The sequence below is a fragment of the Enoplosus armatus genome, chromosome 24, assembly GCF_043641665.1.
Source record: "Enoplosus armatus isolate fEnoArm2 chromosome 24, fEnoArm2.hap1, whole genome shotgun sequence".
Taxonomy (NCBI): Eukaryota; Metazoa; Chordata; class Actinopteri; order Centrarchiformes; family Enoplosidae; genus Enoplosus; species Enoplosus armatus.
In genome coordinates this window covers 3526907-3547506 of record NC_092203.1, presented here as the reverse complement: position 1 = coordinate 3547506, position 20600 = coordinate 3526907, and the positions used below count along the sequence as shown (strand labels likewise).

The 20600-nt window shown below is 43.1% G+C and overlaps 1 protein-coding gene across 4 annotated transcripts in view; it reads right to left on the bottom strand.

The window, feature by feature from the left end:
• Positions 1-20600, bottom strand: part of LOC139306631 (gamma-aminobutyric acid receptor subunit beta-3-like) — a 54571-nt gene that overhangs the window by 13717 nt on the left and 20254 nt on the right. For 2 of the 4 annotated variants that reach the window (XM_070930532.1, XM_070930533.1), the window contains exons 2-7: positions 19148-19195; positions 17095-17186; positions 16885-16952; positions 4744-4964; positions 1761-1843; positions 94-231 (exon numbers count right to left, since the gene is read on the bottom strand). In XM_070930532.1, the coding sequence (XP_070786633.1) occupies positions 94-231; positions 1761-1843; positions 4744-4964; positions 16885-16952; positions 17095-17186; positions 19148-19195 (650 nt within the window). Of the gene's footprint in view, positions 1-93; positions 232-1760; positions 1844-4743; positions 4965-16884; positions 16953-17094; positions 17187-17290; positions 17371-19147; positions 19196-20600 lie in introns of those variants that run through there. The other 2 variants (XM_070930534.1, XM_070930535.1) reach the window with 1 other exon arrangement.

Sequence of the window (20600 nt, the reverse complement as noted above, 5' to 3'; positions counted from 1 at the left end):
CTAAAATGTAACATCCACTTGTCAGTCTGTCATGTATTATTCAGTTTGTGGAGGCCAAAGCCCATAGACAACACATTACAGAGCAGCATTTACCTGTGGAAAACACTACGTTTCTGGACACCAACTTGTAATCGACAATGGAGAACTGAGGCAACTCGATCCGTGTCACCCCCGTCACGGCCGACTCGCCCCCTTTCCAGTAGAACTCGATGTCGTCTGTGGTGTAGCCATCTGCACAAGAAGAAGCACACACACACACACACACACACCAAGGTGTAACCATCTGTCTAACCATCGCTGGAGACCAAGATATGCAGTGTCGCTGATCATCCAACTGGGCTGTCATTTGGGAAGAAAAAAAAAAAACATGTTTGAAGTTGTTTCCAAGAACCAGACGTTGCTCTGAAAAGCAAGTTAGTTAATGGGTTCACTTGAGTTAATAAAAATGTCAAAAGAATTCAAAAATAGCTGATAGTTCCTCTGTCCAAGGTAGCTTCACTTTCTGTATCTTTTTTTAAATTATTCTAAGATAGAAACTATTAATAGAAATCTGAAAATATCTTTTACATGCTCCATTCTGAAAGAGGTACTCTTAACCGAAGCACTTCAACATGTTTTTTGAGCTGTAACCTAAATGATATGACTGTACTGTGATGAAACACACCAATGCTGGAGTACTGACAAGAATACTGACATTATTTACCAAAAGTATAAAAATCAGCATTTCATGGGTTGGAAATGGCTCAACACACCATCTACCATTGCAAGGCCAATGCTGACGTAGAGTCGACCGGCAAATGCTAATGTTGCTCCGTATCTGCTGGATGTGTAAATAGGCAACTGTTTGCTAACAAGTTAGCCATGTCAATGCAGTGTGCTTACAGGTTGTTTCTTCTGCCCCCATCAACAATCACATATCTATTGGTGATTTTCTTTAAGCTGACTCCTATCATCCCCCAGCTTCACTTCTTAGGAAAAGGCCGAAAAACGTCACTGCTAGTAGAAAAAAATGAAGCCTAATTCCTGTATTATTCTGTGTAACTTTTACTTACATAAAATCTTTGGATGTAGGCCAATAGCTTACTTATTATCTTTGCTTCGGTGCCGCTACGTGCTTTGGAGATACTGTTCTCCTGCTATCCCTCAAGACAGTAGATGCTGCATGGTTAGCAATGAGAACCAGAGATCCACCAGGGACACATGAATGACTCCGGTGTCATCCCTTGTCAAGAAAATGTATGGACGGCCCAGTCCCCCACCAACTTGCACTCCACCGATTTTACACATGTAGTGCTGACATAGCTTCTCGTAAATAATTGTACGACGTCTTCTGTGGGACTGAAAAAATAACCCTTTTGATGTCACCAGAGTAATTTCAACTTGGACTAGGAGACCACAACGGACCACAAAAGTCAGAATATCTCAGCCTGTGGTGCTTCAATTTTGACCTTTGCTTCATCCTAAATTGTATCTAAACTTTATGGAAGTGCAATATCAAATCTGTGGAACACCCCTTTAAGGTGAGCTGATTAATTCTGCCGTTGGTCATAATTGTCATATAAGGTAAACCCCATCCTTCTGGTACCCGAGACAGATATAAAACAAGTGCTACAGACCTCAAAAGAAAAGAAAAATGAAGCAGGTTTGATATGGTTTCGCTCAGACTGTAACATTTCACATATGGGGCTGTGTTGGTTTCCTTCTCAGGCTGCACGGTGTGCTGACAGTCGCTCCTGAAGGCATTAGGCATCTCTACTCACAGCTCTCTATCTCCAGAGTGCAGTTCTGTTCGTCCAGGGGATACCTCCTGAGATCCATCATACACGCTGCTGTTGTAGTTATCCTGAAAAGGAAGACACAGATGGGAGGAGAGAGAATATGTCAGAATGTGATTTACACAAATTGTACTGAAAGGGAGATGGAAAGAAGGTACTACGGGAGGCAGGGGTTTCCATCATCTTTTCTGGCCCATTTGAATTGTTATTATAAAAACAGCAATGCGGGTAAGTCGTATTTAACAGGGAAGCATAAGGGACTGTGGGAATACAATTAGATTAACGCATTAAGGTGATAGCACTTGACTTTGTCTTATCATCTTTATAGGAAACTAAAAATCCATTTGTATTTACACAAGATCCTCTTTGGCTTCATATTACTGGAGATTATTGGCATTGTCATGTTAAAATAAGATCATGGCACCGCCTGCAAGGTAAAATGCTGACTGTGTAACTGTATACATTATTATACCATAGGTCACAGACAGACAAGCAGTCTTCACTCTTTTTTTTAATTTAAAGTTCATGTTCATGTCCCCATCAACAAAACTGGCTACCCTCCATCCGGTGATTAAGTGGAAATATAGATAAAACATCATGTTGAGGCAACACATTTTGGCAGAGTTTAGTGCCTGCTCATCTCAACTGGGTCATGAGGAGGTATCCCTTTGTTTATCAGATGTATGAGCGCAAACGGCTGATAATCAGACAGTTAAAATAAGCAGCGAAGTGAAATGCAAATTCAAAATGATTTCGGCTAAGTCTGCCCTGATTAAAAGCCGGCTGCTTGGCAGTTAGCCACTGCATGTCTTCATTCAGTAAAGACTCGGATGAGGCTGTGGAAACCCATTAGGTGATATTATTATACAGCTAAAATTACAACAACATAAACATGTCTGCGAGATATAGACGTATTGTAATGATTGTGACACACAGTTTACATGCAGATTTTCAGACTTGGATTTCCAAAATATGACTGATCTTTTTACACTGTTATAGAATATGAAACGTTGAAGCTTGTCGGCCACTTCACTTTTTCATTCTAAGCATCATCAAAACACACTTAAAACTGTACATATTACATCCTTCAAAATAATAAACACTAGAGCTGAAACAACTAATCAATGAACTGATTACACTTTTAATGATGCCCCAGTTTCTCTGGTTCCATCTCTTCAAATGTGAATATCTGATGGTTTTCATAGCTTCTATGACAGTAAACTGAATATCTGTTTGGACTGTGGGTTATGCAGTCAAAAATGTTCAGTATTAAATAAGCAAATAAGACTTCATGAAATAAATGATTACACATGAATACATGGTGTAAAACATATAAATGAACCAATTTCTCTATTTTCTGCCACATTATAGTATTAGTAAATGATTCATTGATTGAGAAAGTAATTATTAGTTGAAGGGGGCGAGGCGCTGTCTCTGCGTTCCCCGGACATCGATGCGGGTCTCACAGCCAACAGCCTGCGCACCAGACTAACCCCACAGTGTGTCGACATGCTGCTATTTCTGAATGAAAACCGCCAGTCAGGACTGAGGTAGGCCTGTTTATTATATTTTAGGACTATTTGAAGTCTGAAAAATGCGACTACAAGTAAAAGCTTTCTTATGAAAAATAAATTGTTTTTAATGGCTCACAGACATTTGTCCACTCTAAACAGTACATTTCAATCATGTCGGTTAACGGTTTATGATCGGTTAACAAGGATCAGCTATCGGTCAGAAGAAAAAATCCCTAATTCAGCATGTGACTCAGCCTTACCTGACATTTATGTAACAGTTCATATCACAAACACCACGTCACACATCTCCCTCTCCCTTTGAACTCTTGAAAGCATTGCGAGGTCTATAAGTAGCCCACAAGGCTAAGTGCTATGAACTCTACTTGCATAATCAAGCATGGCTGCATGGCTGTAAAGTATGAACACGGACAAATACAAACACAAGCATAACACATAAGAACGTACACACACACACACACACACACACACACACTTTTTGCTTTGCACTCTAATAATTCAAAGCATGCATCCATATTCATAGGTCACACCAACTCCTCTGAACCTGCCTGTCGAAAAGATCAATGGAAATCCAAAACAAGGGCTTTATGAAACAAATATCAAACAACAGCTGCAAGCTTAACATTGCATTAATGCACCTTGTAACCTGTTTGTACTTATTTTAATGGGTCATCTCCAACTGCACCCTCCCTGTCTTAAAAAAAATCAAATGCCGGGGTGCCCTTGAGCACGACGCATAATCCTCTGGCTGCTCAGATAACTGCCAAGTTCTCAGCTTGGGCAACTGTGGCGCCGTAATAGGGCTTTAAACACATAGAATTAACTTGACACTGGGAAACATCTGGGAACATTTCTGACCCTGAGATTCACTTTGTTGCCTGTTGTGGGGAGTGTTGCTCATTTGCATGGCCCAGAAATTGCGCATTACCACTCTAACAACATAAATAAACTCTGGGAAACACAGCATACGCATGTAGAATCAATTTAGAAGATTTAAAAAGATATGGATTTGGAAAAGACCAAAACCCACAATGTGTTAGTCCGTCTCACAATACTTTCACACTTCCCTACTCTGACCTTTCAAAACAGGTTGTCAATTTATAGTTTCACTATTAAAAAGGCTCAGTAATTTCCTAAAACAGCTGGGCACTGTAGTTTTTAGCAAACGCTACTCAAATAAGAGGAAATGTATTTATCTTATTTTCAGTTGTGGATTAATACACATTTGGTGCTCTAGTGAGTATTCACAGCATCAGCGTGTCACCCAGTGCAACAGTGTGGCTCATTTGGGTCTGGGTGGAGCATGACCAAAACATACAACAGGAGAAGTAATATAAGCTATGAAAGCATGCAGCCACACAGTACCTACTCAGAAGCATCACCGAACAAACATATTGACAAAAGACCATCTGTTTGCAGCGCGAGGCAGAACCCACCTGAGGCCGTACAGCACGGTTCCGTCTGGATGCAGGCGGATCATGCGGTTTTTGACGGTGACTCCATGGACGAAAGACTTCTTGTCGTTGAGGAAGTAGGTGTCAGGGACCCAGAGCTGGTCGGCCACCCTGTTATCCAGGGTCAAGTTGAGGGGGATTCCTATGTAGGCTAGACGCTTGTCCCTCCAGTACTGTTGGAAATACATGGTCAACGTGTAGTCCTATGGATATAAACAGGGAAGAAGACAATAAGAATAGGTCACATCTGATATATACTAAATCTTTTATTCTAATTAGGCTACTTAAATTACACACAAAGACACTTCAAGTGCATTGAACAAGCTGTTGCAGACCTGAAATATTATCTCTGCCCATTCCCCACTGTTAGTGCTCCTAATATTTATATGACATGACACAGCATCCTACAAGCTGGAAGGAGTGTGGGCCAACTGGTTCATACGCTGCAGCCAAATTCTCAGAAGTGCCTTTGCCCTCCCTTCTGGAATACAGTAGCCCATACAGTAATGTGCCATTGTGCAGCGTGTGGGCAGGCTGACTCATGGAGCTGCAGCTTTAGTGGAAGATTTCATAGAAACGTTCTAATATATCAACAGTAGTGTATTCCCAGTGATTCTGAGGCACAGTGATTCACAAAGCCTCAGAGTTGAACTGAAACGGCGCCCAAAAGCTTTTTAAACATATGCTGCCTTTCATTTAATTCAAATAGGCTGACCCTCGAGATTTACAGGACCCTTTTTTCTTCTTTCAAAACACAGTTAATTATTGTCAACTCTATTTTGTTATGTAGTTTTGTTATTTGCCAAGCTATTATTATTTTCTCTCCATAGGGGACCCACACGGAAATACATGCTTTAATTAACATTTTATTGTGCTATCCTCTGAGGTCAAACCGAATTTGTTAGTCTAATTGATATCTCCCTATTCCCAAAATGCAATCAAATTCAAACAGACTCAATCTCAAAGGCTCAATTGCAATATATAAGAGCTTTGGACGTCTTTTACCACTTAAACGCAAACTTGGCTGTATTAGCTGGTCAAGCGGTTGTTAAAATGGGACTGTGTAACTTTTGAAAGAAGAAGTAACACATTCTTCATCTTACTAATGAAGAACACTGATTTCATAAACATTACAACATGCTCTTGCTCAATTAAATACATGCACAGGTTTTGTCACTGCTGCCTTACTTGGTCTGGTTTTACCAATTGCTTATGGCTTATAGATTTTTCCAGTTTAACTGACTTCACTGAGTGAATTCACTGACTTTATGACTCTTTTTCACTTGTGCCACTACCACCATTTACCATTATCCCATAATAGCCACTTGTGGCCGCTATCCTGCAAAAAAGTTAGATAGGCTTGCTTTGAGTTGTTTGAACAGGTGGACCATTTGTTGTATGGCTTATTTCTATTTTTTGTTCAATTTATTTTTTATGTCCGTTTCTGATTTGTTGTGGTTGTGCTCCGGGTCGTGAGTAATGATTATTTTCATTAATGATTCATCCATCAATAATTTTTTAGCCAACAGCGTGGCTCTAGGGATGGCAACTGTCAGTCTGTCGGACCTGGAGAGCTAATGACATTCACCTGGTGAACATTACCCGCCAAGCATCAGCATGTCAGCATTGTCACTGTGAGCATGTTAACATGCTGATGTTAGCATGGCCTCTTGCGTAGATGTAGTTTCTTAGTCTTGTTTGGAAGAGGTTATTGTTTCATCTATAAAATCAAGAAGAAGAAAAAATGTCTAAAAAATAAAAGAATCGCAAGATAAATGACTTATTTTGTCTAAACAACAGTCAGAAATCTACAAAGTACATTTTACAAAAAGACCGAGTTAATTACTGGTTTTCTTTTGAATCACTGAAGTGTTCGCGAACATGAAAGTCTTCATTCTGATTTTCTCTCCCTCGCCATCTGGCACCTTAGCCAAAAAAGCATTGGCAAGAAGCGCCAAAGGGCCAGCCATGAGGACACTATTAGTGCTGTGAAATCAAACATTTTCAGGACGGTTATGTGAGTTTCGAAAAATGGGATGATAAGCAAGTACATGTTTTTGTTTTGCCTTGATTCGAGTAGTGTTTGAACAGAGCAGAAGCGCGGCAGCGGAGATAGAGGACAGAGCCCCTCCCTCCTTCCACATCACATAATCCACTTACCCAAGCTAACAGTCTCTCTTCTCTATTTCTGTTTTTATCTCAGCCTGTCTGCACCCCTCTCTCTCTCTCTCTCTCTCTCTCTCTCTCTCTGTCTCTCTCTCTGTCTCTCTCTGGGGGCAATGCCATGATCTCCCCTCTGCCCGCTGTGGCATTGAAACGAAACCAGCCCGCACCAAGCTGGCACTGGCAAAGGCACACATGTCCGTTGGTGCTGCAGCCTTCAGGTTCACACCAAACACAAACAAAAATGAAGATTAAGAACGGCCAACTGCAATGAGCATGGCTTCCCAAAGACGTTACGTAACTGAAGTAGTCATTTGTCTTCTTCTTAACACGGTGTTACTAATGCTTAGAAAACACTTGCATTCTCACGAGATCACTAAAGAATGGAAGAAAATAAAAGCATGCAATTTCAGGCAATTGGCTACATGTTCATTTTTTCATTCCTTTATCTTTTTATGAATACTTCATGCTTAATGAATATGTTTTCCAGGTTTGGTTAGGACACTGAGATCTGAACAGGGAAGATCTTAGTCAGCACAGGATCCAGATTGGTCACACAGCATGAGAGAGAAAGCGCATTGGCACTGAGCCATAAATGTACAGTATAGTGGTGGAACTGAACTATGGCCTGTTTGGTCTCCGCAGCCCCTAAAGCACAACCACAGCACAAATCATCTTTCCATGCCCTCTTTAAACCAATTTTGATAATTAACTCATTTATCAAGCAAAAAATACCCAACATCCTCCATTTCCAGCTTCTCAAACGTGAGGATTTGCTGCTTTCCTCTGTTTTATATCATTGTAATTCTGGACTGTTGGTTGGACAAAACAACCCATCTTCAGACGTCACCGCAGGCCACATGGCCATTATTCACTATCCTTGTCGTTAAATCTAAACGTTTAATCAATAGACCCAAAACAAATTTGATTAATCAATAATGAAAATGATGATATGAGCTGCAGCCCTAGAGGTATGTGCGGCAGACGATATCTTTATTTTACCCATTAATGATGAGCACATGCAGGTGTGTTTCGAGTAGATGTTCCATGTTATCACTTCACTTCACGCTATAAATTGACGAGTTTTATCGAAAAAAAAGCAGTGGGAAAAAATCTCTGTGCGAGCAGTTGTGTATGCCACGTCTATAAAATAAATGACTCAAATAATACAGTACTATAACTACAGCAGTCAGGGCTCAATTGCTAACCAGGCTACTGCCTGCTTTACCTCAAGGGGCTCTGAAAGCCTCCAGTTCACAACCTCCATTAGTTTATAGAAAAAGACTAACTAACAAATGCATTTTAGCTCATGCCAACTTAAAGCATAGGAGACTTAAAGGGGCACGCCACCAATTTTGCCTATGAAGTTTGGTTAACATGTCATAAGGAGTACTACTCAGCCTGTGAAAACAGTTGCGTGATATCCTCTGATATCTAGAACTGAAATACTAAATGGCCGGATTACCCCTTTAGTTTGAAAGTGGCCATTTTGGAGTCAGGGGGCATAATGAAAGATGCTATTGAGTTGCATTATGGGAAGTCTTGGGAAGTCAGAATGTCTGGGTCTCTCTTGAACTTTATGGTAGTGTAATATAGCATATTAAATCAGAGCGGTTTAAGAAAGACCCACTTGAAGCACCCTTTTCAGTTGAGTCAATTGCCATACAGTACTGGTTGGTCTCTGGGGCTGTAGGCAAAATATAATTAAGCTGCTGGTGTAGTCTGTTGTGTTTTTTGCACTTTTCTTTTTGAGGCCCCTAGCAGGTTAATCCAGCCATGACATAGCAGGTACTACTTTCTCTCTTCTGTCTTTCTCGGATTCCATAGGATATACAGCTCTGAGGGATGAATACATTGCTGCTCAGCTTCATAAGTGATTTGAGAATGTATGAATCCATTGACCATGTGATAAAAACCTTGGTTCTTACTTTGAATAACTCGCCTGTACCAGGAAGCTGCCATCTACCAGACCAGCGACGGCACGGAGTTAATCCTATTCTTCCTTTAACTGATAAGAACATGAATCAGGTTCCAGGATTTTGTGACATAAAGAGCAATACGTGTTATCAGTCATAGTCCCATTAAAGTGGTCAGTGTGGATTGATCACAGCATGTGGCAAAAATGTAATTTGCTCTACGAATGAGGACTGTAGACTTGGATTCCCCCTCTCCTCCATTACACTGTAACTTTACCCTCCATCAATCCCTACAAATGACTAATGTGTCTTTTACACAGCCTCGCTTTGACCCTTATCACATCACTTCTCCTCCCTCGTCTCCCCCTGAGCTGGTATCGCGCGTTAGGTATGCATTTCCATCCCCGATCAGAGGAACAGCAGGTGGGCAGCCCAGCGAGCAGCTACAGTGCATACGCTCCTCGTAAGACATAAATGATTTACATTAACCATGTAGCCTGTGCAAACACGCGGCCAAGGAATCCTCATCAATCTTGCATGGAGACAATCAAATTGAATTTCAGATGAGGACGAGTGCGGCTTTGCATCACCTGCCCTGGAACTTTTTTTTTTTCTTTCCTTTTTAGGGAGGTGGGCTCAGTCTTTCCATGAACCAGGACTATGGATTATGAATTATTGACGACTCTCCCATTTCCCACAACACACGAATTCCCAACACACACTGCTGTTTGGTTATTAGCACAAGTTTTCCGCAGAGATGGCGACCAGTGGAAATGATTTCCAGCAAGCCTCAATTATTCAATTAACTCAACGGGATAATCACTTTTATTCAGGGTGTGTGAGAATTCAGATAAGCAGAGTTTTGGCTGTGAACTGACCCATATTCAATTTAATCTCTCTTTCTCTCTGCAGTGCTAGTGTACCGACTGCTATGTCGTGATACCACCAGTATCTAGGAAATATCCTGCTAACATTGTTTGTCACAGGGCATATGCTCTCTGTACCCCAGCATATGCTGCAGCTAGCTCGTCATCACAGACTGCAGCACAATAGAGCCGCGTTAATAAACTGGAAAGAGAAAGAATCATCATCATTACATCGGACACATATCAAAGCCGCTCAACAGCAACATGAAAAATAAATGGCCCCAGCTCTGCAAGTTTTTCCCCCGACTAAACTTCCCATTTTGTTGAGAGAGAAAGAAAAGCGATGATACGATATGTAATCACCGTGTACTCCATATGAACCCCCGTGCAAGTTGAGCAATTTCACTTCAATGTAATTTCGGAGCTCTCCCTCGGGATGGCCCTGAGGCGGTATATCACCGCAGTGCGGGGGAATCCCTCAGCGAGTTCCTATCCCCCCCCTCCTTCTGCTGCTGCTATAGAATGGTAAAAATAGCCCTGTCCCTTATTGAGAGCAAACACGGGGAGGTGATTGAATTGGGCTTTTTCCTCCAAATGACAGTGTTGGCCTCCAATATATGGGATAATTTCCTCACTGTCTAATATCTTATGATGTATAGCCTCATAACAAAGAGGAAGAAAGAGAGGGAGCAAAAGACAGGCAACAAACAATGGTAAATGTACAAATAAAAGATTTTTGTCTTATATGAACAGAGCCACTGTGACACTGCAGTACACAGAACTGTACACACATCTTTTTATTTATTTCTATTGGCGTATATCATGTCCTCTCCCTCGATCATTTTGTTTCATTTACACAATTCAAAATCAGAATTTGCTTTATTCCTGTAAAACTGTAATGTAACCTGCTATACATTTGGGGAGTGTGAGTGTAGGCTGCCCAAAACAAAGACAAAGAAGGTCATGCACTCGTACCACTCGTGAGAACAGATTTGCTAGCTTAAGTAGCACGCACGAATCATTTAAGAGGACTTGCCGCATTCACGAATGTTTTTTCGCATTTCGAATTTTCTATTAGGTACAAACAAAATTCACAAGTGGTGGTCCTGACCTGTCGTATGAGCCGTGTACAGATAGCCTCCCTTTATGTAACTCTATTCATGTCAAGTCTTTCCCTCTTTATTTCGGTCTGTACAGTGGTGCTCTGATGCTTTGAATAGTTTTTCTATGCCTGAAGAAGTAATTAATGATAACTCATTTAAAAAAGCCTCAAAAGTAACAACCTTTTGATGTAGAAATGTGTTTCAGCTCTCCTATTCTGTTCCTCATCGACCCCTAAGATTTAAACGTGCGCACTGCAACTGATCCAATTCATAAGCTATTATGATATGATGCTCCTGAGCATCTCTCTCACTGCATTTCCTATCATCGCTCTACTAATACTAATAAATATGGACGTCTTGATTTTTCCTGACCTTTGACTCTAAGTCTGGCCAAGGGTGAAGTGTTCCTCCATATTATTTCTGCAGGGGTCTTTACTCTCCTTCTTAAAGCCCACATATCTGCCATATCCATTACAGTAGGAGACTGTTGACAGATGGCCTTTTCAGTAACCCCCATCATAAATCCAGTTCATAGTTTACCTGCCCCTTTTTATTTGCTACAATATAACGTCTGCTTGAGTGGCACCGAGAAAGGAAATGAGGCCGGCGCCTGTCAATTTTAGATTCCCCAGGCCGATACATGCAGTGTCTTAAAGGTGTACGCAACGCAGAGCGAGGCTATTATCATGACTGTAGAGTTAGAGTCAGTAGAACGGGCAGCCGCCCCTCAAATCATCAGTGGGTTTGGCGCTGCAAACCAGGAAGTGCCCTCTCTGGTTGTTCTAAATCTTAGTGATCATCACTACAGCGTGCTCTCTCCTGAGGCCAATTACATTCCATAAGGCAGGAAGCCGGATGCCGGATAAAAGACATGGGAGTATATTAAGCCACACTCAGAGCACAGAGAGAAGATATGCTCTTTTTGCATAACTGGAAGACCTTATATGAAATAATTAGGGTGACAGAGTTTGTGCAACATCTGATTGCAAGATGTATTTAATGCCGGGGGAGTGTGCAGCACATGGACGTGGTTAACTTGGTGATTGCGGCACAAGCGGGGTCAGACCAGGTTGTGCGTCTGAAACTTAATTCACCTTAAGTCATGCAGAGGAAATCTATATGCATATGTTCGTTTAAATAAGCCGAGAAATGAAAAACAATACAAACAAGTCAAAGGGAAGATAGTTGGTGGGTTTGTTGTGTTACTGCAGCAAACTAAAATCTAAAAAACAAACCAGGCAGCAGGAACATTTGGAGAAAGAGAGATCTTTTCACCTCTCCATAATGACAGATTTTTTTTTTTCTTTTTGACACCCACACGCAGCCGTGGGTGTATGGATGACTAGCTTGTTCAGCCTGTTACTGAAACTACATTCACAGTGCCGACTCTGACCAGCTCCCCGTGTGTCGAGCTCTACCTTCATTGTGCCATAATTTAATTTCACAATATTATGATGACTTTCGTGAGAGCACAGATAATGGGCCAGGATAAAGGCCTTGATGGCTCTTACAGTGACATAGAATTGCGCCTGTTTGTCCATTTCTGCATGAGAAGGTCATGATAATGAAAACACACCTACGCATGGTGCCCTTATTTTGCACTTAAACTTTCTTAATAACAGTATTTCAAAACATTTTTAATGCAGGCAAACACGATGCTCTCATTTCCACCTCCATACCCTGCATTAAACCAATTGTCCAATACTCAAAGAAACTTTTAAAAAACTCCCCTCTCTGAGTAGGATTGCAACAGCACTAACAAGTAACGCACACACTGCCTCAGCACACACAGAATCTATTTCGCCTTGCTCTGATCTTGTCCTAGTATGTGTTTATCATCAGCGGAGGCACAAGGCACACCACAAACAAACCTCAGAGGTAATTAGTCTGTCTTTCTCAGACGCTTTAGCATCTGCTGGTGCAGAAGCTCGCGCTCTGCGAAGGCGTCTGAGTAACTGACTTGGTCGACCTGCCCTGCCAGGTGGATTCTTGGACGAGCCAGATGCCTTACTCACTTTCTGTCTTGCGGGCTTGCGGGGTATTTCGATCAGCTACCACCTCCTCTCTCTGCCTCTTTCCATTCCCTGGATTTCTCAGCATCTTCGATCCCTGGCTTTCTCTGGTCTTTTCTGTTTCACTCAATAAATCTTTACATGCTATATCTTTACCGCCCCCCCTTCATGCCTCAGGTCTGTTGATCTGCTGTTTTGACTGAGTGTTATGTCCAGTAAAATTGACAGGGCTAATAACGCTGCAAAGACCACCTGAACTCGAGCTGCACATCAAACAAACAGAGTGGAGGTATGTACAGCATAGGAGTCAGGAGAGGCAGCAAACGAAGGTCCACTTGGGACATAATGTTAAAATCAAGGGACTGTACACAAATTATTGGGGGGGGGGGGGGGGGTGAAAAAAACATGGCCCTCCCCAGCGCTATTAATATTTTCTTTTAACCCCCCTCCTAACATCTTAATATATAGTACTGAGTTGGTACAACTAGTTTTAACATTATTAATAAGTAAGGAGGCAAAGCATAAATAATTTAGGTTTGATGTAATCTCATTCAAACCATAGTATATTAAAGGGGAACTCCACTGATTTTACACATCAAAATCTGTTTCCAGGTGGTGAGGAGTACTACTGCATATGTAGAAAAAGCTGCATAAAGCCCCAAGTGATTTCACTTCAGGCGTTGGGGACTACAAGTTGAAAATGAATAAAATCTGGGGGGTGTGAAGTTGGCAAGACATGGGTTTACCAGACCCCTGGAGCCCGCTCCTCATCTCTGCTTGAGTCGTCACCAATTAGCAATTTCCACATTAGCAAACATAACAAAACGATGTCCCCCCCCCCTAATAATTTGTGCACAGTCCCTAATATAGTACTTTATACTTTTGACCTATACTTTAGACAAAGCATCTGAGCATGTTTATATGTTTGTTTCCAAACCATTACAAGGATAAATCAGTCTTCTCCCCAATAAAGATTTGCACATTGACATGCATGCAAGCACACATATATTACCTTGTAATGCCTGTGAGAGTATTCTATTGACTCACACTCATTTGCCACCCCATAACCTCAAGCATAACCTCCACATTCGATGCCTAACCTAAGCCCTTTGCTCTGATTTATTTGCGACTTTGTTGACCTCTTATGTTCTTTGACCATAACATAATACCTCACTTCCACCCCTGAAAACGACCATTTTCTTAACACTTTTGTCTTGGTTTTCTACAACGATGAGACGATTTTGGATCTCGCATACCTACGCTAAAGCTGCAGGACAAGGACCTTAACTCACAAACTGCAAAAACCTTCCACGCTTGTGTTTCATGACACAGTGTTGTACCATTCTGTTTTTCTCTTTGCATGGGAGAGAAAGTCACATCAAGCCTAACATTTGGCAGCATTGTTTGGCTGTGCTCCTTGTAGAACACGCTGAGTAGGATCCAGGCCGTATTTCAGCGTAGCAAGCAGTACTTGTCTCAATAAAGGCTCAACTTTTAAAACTAGTTTCCCGTTTACGCCTGCAGGTCGTTCCACTTGGCTGGGGGAGTGGGTTTAGTAGCTGAGGTTGTACTGAAATGTATGCAGGATGGAGAGAGCAGCATTTCTCTGGGCTGTGCTGTTTAGTGTTGCTCAATGGATAAACGCATGGCACTGTCACTGTCAGAACAAAAGCGCTCATTATCCATTTCCCGCTGGAGAAGTCCCCCCCATGCTATAACCGCAGACGGCCCCAGCGTTGGATGAAAAGCATCCACCAAATGTCAAACGCTGGTGCGAAAATAACAAACAGCTTGACTGGTCTCGTTTTGGCTTCAACACTGGATAACGGCCAGGAATCATCCATCTAACAAGTGCAGATGCACATGTGCAGTCCCCCCGGTGCAGTGGTGGCGATGAGAAACGGACCTAATTAATTACCAGTTCAAGTGTGATCTCAGCTGTCTGATTCCCTTGGTTGATCAGCTGCCTTCATGTGCTCGGCGGAGAATAGCCTAGTTGGCCTGCTGAATAATGTCAGCAACTGAAATGTTGGCAGCTGATCCAAGCTGATAGCATGGATCACAAAGGCTTGGCTAAAACAATAGGGTTTATTGTGAAATGTTACATTATTTCAAACATATGTAGGATTTTGCTTTACTTTATCACCTTTGTCACTGCATGAGAGCATCCCCTGCAAACCAAGTCTCTCCTCATGTGATATTTCATGGGTTTATTTTGAATTTAAGACATTCACAACTAAGATTTTTAGTCCTGTAATAATGCAACTTTAGGAAACTGCCTAATTTACTAATTTGCAACTGCAAATATGTTTTAAGAGAAACATAATGCCATATGAGGTATGTTTTCCATAAAAATGAGAAGGAAACATATTTGCAAAATATACAATTCTTTTGTGTTTTTCCAAGAGTACTGTATCTGCTTGTAGCAATTAAGATTTATGGTTATGTTTGGACACTCACAGCACTTGGTTATGATTAAGGAACAAATAACCTCTCCCTCACCGTAACCTAAGTGCTTTTGTTGCCTTGCCCTAACCCTCACAGGAGTCAGGAAACAAATTCCTGCACTTTGTACGTCCTCCATCTGTCCCAACCACCTTCCTGCGACTTGCGTGGGGTAGAAAAAGGTGGCACTTCCTTCGCTGGAAAGAAAATGCTGCCACTAAATATAATTCGGGCAGCAAATACGCTTCCTACAAAACATGTTCTGCCAAAGAAATTAATAGTACATGGGTGTCATTTCTAGGAGACAGGGTTGCTTTGAGGGGTGTACTGAAATGTCAGGGACAGGGCAGAGCACGGGATGGAAAGTCAAAGCCAGGTGAAGAAATGATTGAGTCACGAGTATTGATCAACACACACACACACACACACACACACACACACACACACACACACACCTCCCACCAGAAGAATAATGATCATTTACAGATATGGTGCAGTAAAAATCCTTTTTCCTCTTTGGTAGATCTGGTCAATAAGGAACAGACATTATATGTGTGAAATGATGTTCTGCACAGGCCAAGGTGTAAACTGCCGCATCCCTGACTGACCGGAATTTGACTCCTCATGACCGCATTGCTTTAGTGACTGTACTGTAAAAAGCATATGAGCCATCATCTCTAATAAAAGTCATAATTGTTACACCTACACAGGAAATGGCCCATGGAACGTGTCAGAGTAGAAGTGTTGATCTGGAATCAGCGGTTGTGGCTCGCGGGTTTACAAAGCCTGGATCCAATCCAATTACGGACAGTTTCCACCTGAGCAGGTCATTCAGTCTGGAGTCTTAAAAATCCTATTTTTCCTGCGAAAGGAAATTGTGGCCAGTGGGGCTTGCCAGCGTTGCTCGTTTTTTGCGATGCAATGTGGGTCATCGTCGGCTGATATTTTAAGATACAATAGCCCGAAGTTACTTTCCTGCATGTGGGTACACGTGTCAACACGGGGGCAAACAGCATCCAGCTCACAAATTAGCAAATCCAATCAGAGTTCCCGGATAGCTGTCTGCTCAGAGGGCCTCCTGGGAGGACACTCCTGAAACACTGTTAACCGTGGCTCGAGAGGTTAACAAGCAGAGCAAAGTGAGAGCTGAGGCTGGCCGACATCACCAGTGCACGTTTCCCTCACTCTGTGTATCGCATATGCATTGTGTGTGCGGACTGTAATGATTGTAAAACCGCTGCAGCAGCTTTATCCTCTAAGTGAGTCGATGCCACTGTCTGAGGATCAGCATTGTTGGAAACAGGAGCAGGAAGCTGTATTTATTTTTTTTCTTTTACACCCATAGACTGAGCGCTCTGTGTGTGTGTGTGTGTGTGTGTGCGCTGTAAGGTAACACTGCACTGGCAGCGTGTGAGATAAAGATGTTTTATTGCTTACAGGAAACCCAGCCCATCCATCCCAGCATCACATAATGGGGCCTGAAAGGAAAAACTGGATTTACATCAGCACTTCCTACTACAGCAAGGAAGCCAGGGGAATCATGCTGTCTGGGGGCCAATATGCATGAGGCAGGACTGCATGCATTCTGCGGTCCGGGAAACACAGAGGATTCACTCACCATGTTGACTTCTGACACCATGTCTATGCTGGCCACGTCTATGCTCATCCCGACTGCAACAGGGGCCCCTGGAAGAGGTTAAACAGCAGAATATGGATATAGGCCTACACCTCTGCACCTGACCACAACACTGCGAATGGCGCCAAAAATAAAGCTGCCTGCCTGCAGGCGTGAAAGGGAAATGAGAGATGAGAGAGGGGGTAAACATACCTCCAAAGTCCGGCCTCAGTCGGATGTCATACCCCTTCAGTAGTTTATCCACCGTCTCCTTCACGAAAGACATGTTGCCCGGTTCATTGACGCTGAAATGACAGCAGGAAAACAAGAGAAAAACACCACCGTGACTCGGGGATCGATCAGCCGGGGCAATAACCTTGACTTCACTCAAATGACAAAAAGCACTCACCTTTTCGCGCAACACACAATCGAACCGACAACCAGCGCGGAAAAGACGCGGAATTGACGAACCCTGTGCAAAGCAAACATCACCCTTCCCGATTTGATTTGTATTTCTTTCTTTCGTTGTTTACAACCACAACAACAGCAAGGAGCTCTCCCCCCCCCCCTCTCTCTCTCTCTCTCCGATCAACAGTCGAGACGGTTCCGGACGCTCTTCAAATCAGAGTAAATCCATAGATCGGCCGCCCCCCCAAAAAAAGGAGAAAGTCGCACGAGGAGGGGGGGGAAAGTCAGCAGCTTGCTGTGGATGGAGTCAGATATGAAATGTGGGCTGACATCGCCTCCCCAGCGTGAACACTGGCTCCGCTTTTCTTTGCCGTCTCTGACTGTGCGCTTACATTCAGGAGCTGAAGCGCATATTGATGAGGAGGGTGCACAGGGATGCTGCTGCTGCTGCTGCTGCTGCTGGTGGCGGCGGTGGTGGTGGTGGTGGTGGAGGCACTCGGCTTGTTCAAATGAGAGCGAAGCCCAACACTTGCACACTGTAAAAAATACCCACCAGTAGCTGCAGTGTGGTCTGTGTATATTCAGGGTTTTCATTTTCTCTCTCTCTCTCTCTCTCTCTTTTTTTTTTTTTTTTAGATATGTGGGGGAAAGTGTCAGGCTCAGTTTCCCTTCTGTCTCACGCAAATTAACTTCTTTCTAATCCTTGAACTGCTCCTAAATTATCTCTTTTTTTCTAAATTAAACTGCTAATAAGTCTGGATGTGGGTGTTTAAAGGTTTAAAGGGTCACTCCAGTGATTTAGCAATGCACTTTTCATTAAGTTGTGGGGCTCACAACAGACTTTCATCAAAGCAGCAGAGGCCGATGTGGCCTGACTTTTAGTCCTGTCGAGCTCCAAAAACACTGGATCCTACAATAGCTATGATGCAACTCGGTAGCATCTTTTTGGACATGGGAGAAGTTTGTTTCTGACGGAGAGGCAACAGGAAGTCAGGTGACGTAGTACAAAGGGCAACAGCGTGTGTGTAGGCAGGCTGGGGTAAATGGATGGGTCAAACACAGGACCCAGGAGGCTGCTGTTTGTGTCCCGAGTGAAGCCAAACCATGATCCTTTCCTAATGTTGTGACACGGTTTAGTCTCGTTTAGTCTCAAGCTTAAAGATAACTCTGGTGACATCACCAGGGTTACCTCTGATTGATGACATCATCAGGGTTACTTTCACAGACTTTAAAAAGAAAATGTTATACAACTGTTTTCACAGGCTCACTGGTACTCCCCACTACAACGGTATGAGTAAACCACTAAAGTGCCCCTTTGATATATAATATAATAATAATTTCATTCCCATAAATTTAGAATAACTTAATAGTTAGGTCATTTGACCTTCTTCACTTTGCCTTATTATCATTATTAGAAATGAATCAGAATATATTTTTTTCCTCATTTTGAGACTCAATATTACACCAATTCCCTCATTAAAATTGACATTTTTTACAGTGCTCCTCACACCATCTGCGCCAATCCCCTTCCCCCGTGTCTCCTGTAAAAATGGCGGGACCTTAACGGTATCGAGGAGGGACAGGCTGCATTTTATCAACCTCTTCGATTGTTGTGATTGATTAGCCTAATCGCCTATAATGACCTATTTTTCCTCATCTAAAATGCAGGGCTCCACCATCAATTATTTAGGTGGAGAAAAATATTGAAGGAATTCGGCGGATAATTGGGACCGTGTGCGCGCGCGCGCTCGCGACACACACACACACACACACACAGTTGGAGAAGCTCTTTAATGAAACTCTGTGTGTGTGTGTGTGTGTGTGTGTGTGTGTGTGTGTGTGTTGTGACATTTCCTACCTCGTGTCATAGATGGCGAACAACTTCTTGTTTCCGTCAACAGCATTCCTGAAAGAAAAGGGTGATGACATCATTAATGATAAAACAGCTTTTAGCCAATGAAAACATTTAAAAGGCGGGCGATCATTCTGTCACAGCCATTAACATAAAGAAACAGGTTATCGGGCTTTTCCTTCCAGATGCCCCTTTTAGGCTTCGAGTTTTCACGAGTTTGCATTGACGCTTCAGATTATTTATAAACCCCTCAGAGGCGGACTTGTTGGTTTGACCCCCCCCCCCGGGTTTGTTGTGCGAGTGAATTGATCTGTGTGGTCTGTATAGCTTCTGTGTCGACGGCCCGGGTTTGTAGCCCGCAGTAAAGCAGGAATCTAAAACAGTGGGATGCCTGCAGGGCAGATATTGGAAGGCAGTCGATTTCCCCAGGGAGAGCCCCTCACCCCCACCTTCTCATCAGCACACACACACACACACACACACACCTCCGTATGTTGTTTTTTTTTCTCTTCCCTTCACTCACACACGTGTCCAACCGGCCATCACCCTGCAGGAGCTGTCCGCACCAGGCGTGGTGCTGAGACCAGGCTCCTGAGGGGGGGGGGGGGGCTCTCACATGTCCTGGCTGCAGACTGCATCTCCAGACGGGTTATAAAAGGAGTGGACGGAGGTTCAAAATCAGACACTAATTACCGTCTACGAAACATGGTCCTCGGCTACCCTCTCATGGCAACCGTCAGGATGATAACAACTTGGGTTTGAGACTCTACTGAGGAGGACTTGAGGGGGGCCAGTTGTTTTGTGATGTTTCACTCACTTACTGTTCGAGGTCTCTCAACCCCCTCCACACACACACACACACACACACACACACACACACACGGCAGGAGAACACGAATTCTTAAAACGTGAGCACTTTGTTTGTATCAGATCTCTCTGTGCTGATATATCAAGTCTCATATTTTATTGGTGCACATGCCAGTGATTCCCAGCCAGGGGTGGACTTGTATCACGGGGGGGGGGGTCTGGGAAAAAAGCACTGTAGAGGAGCTCAGCCACTCAGAGGAAATAGAAATAAGAGACTAGGCTACATGGGTGGAAAAAGTTAGATGTACGTCGCGTTGAAATGGTTGAAATATGAGTTAAAAGTTTTGGACAAATGGTTGAAATGTCCAGCTTCTGCCACTCGAAGGGGTCGTGGTACAAATGCAAACCGACCTAAACAGTTCAAACTTAGTAGGAATCAACACATCTGTCACATGTGGCAGGTGGTGTCTATGAAGGAGGGGGGGGGGGGGCTTGACGGGGGTGACAAAAAAGGTTGGGAAGCACTGATATGTGCATACATAAAGCCTCATGTTTGCTGCGACAAGGTTTAAAACCCGCACCTGATTTTGTCAACATCTGACTCCCCCCCCCCCCCCCCAGTTGCACTGCCAGCGCGCCTCCTCCTCCCAGC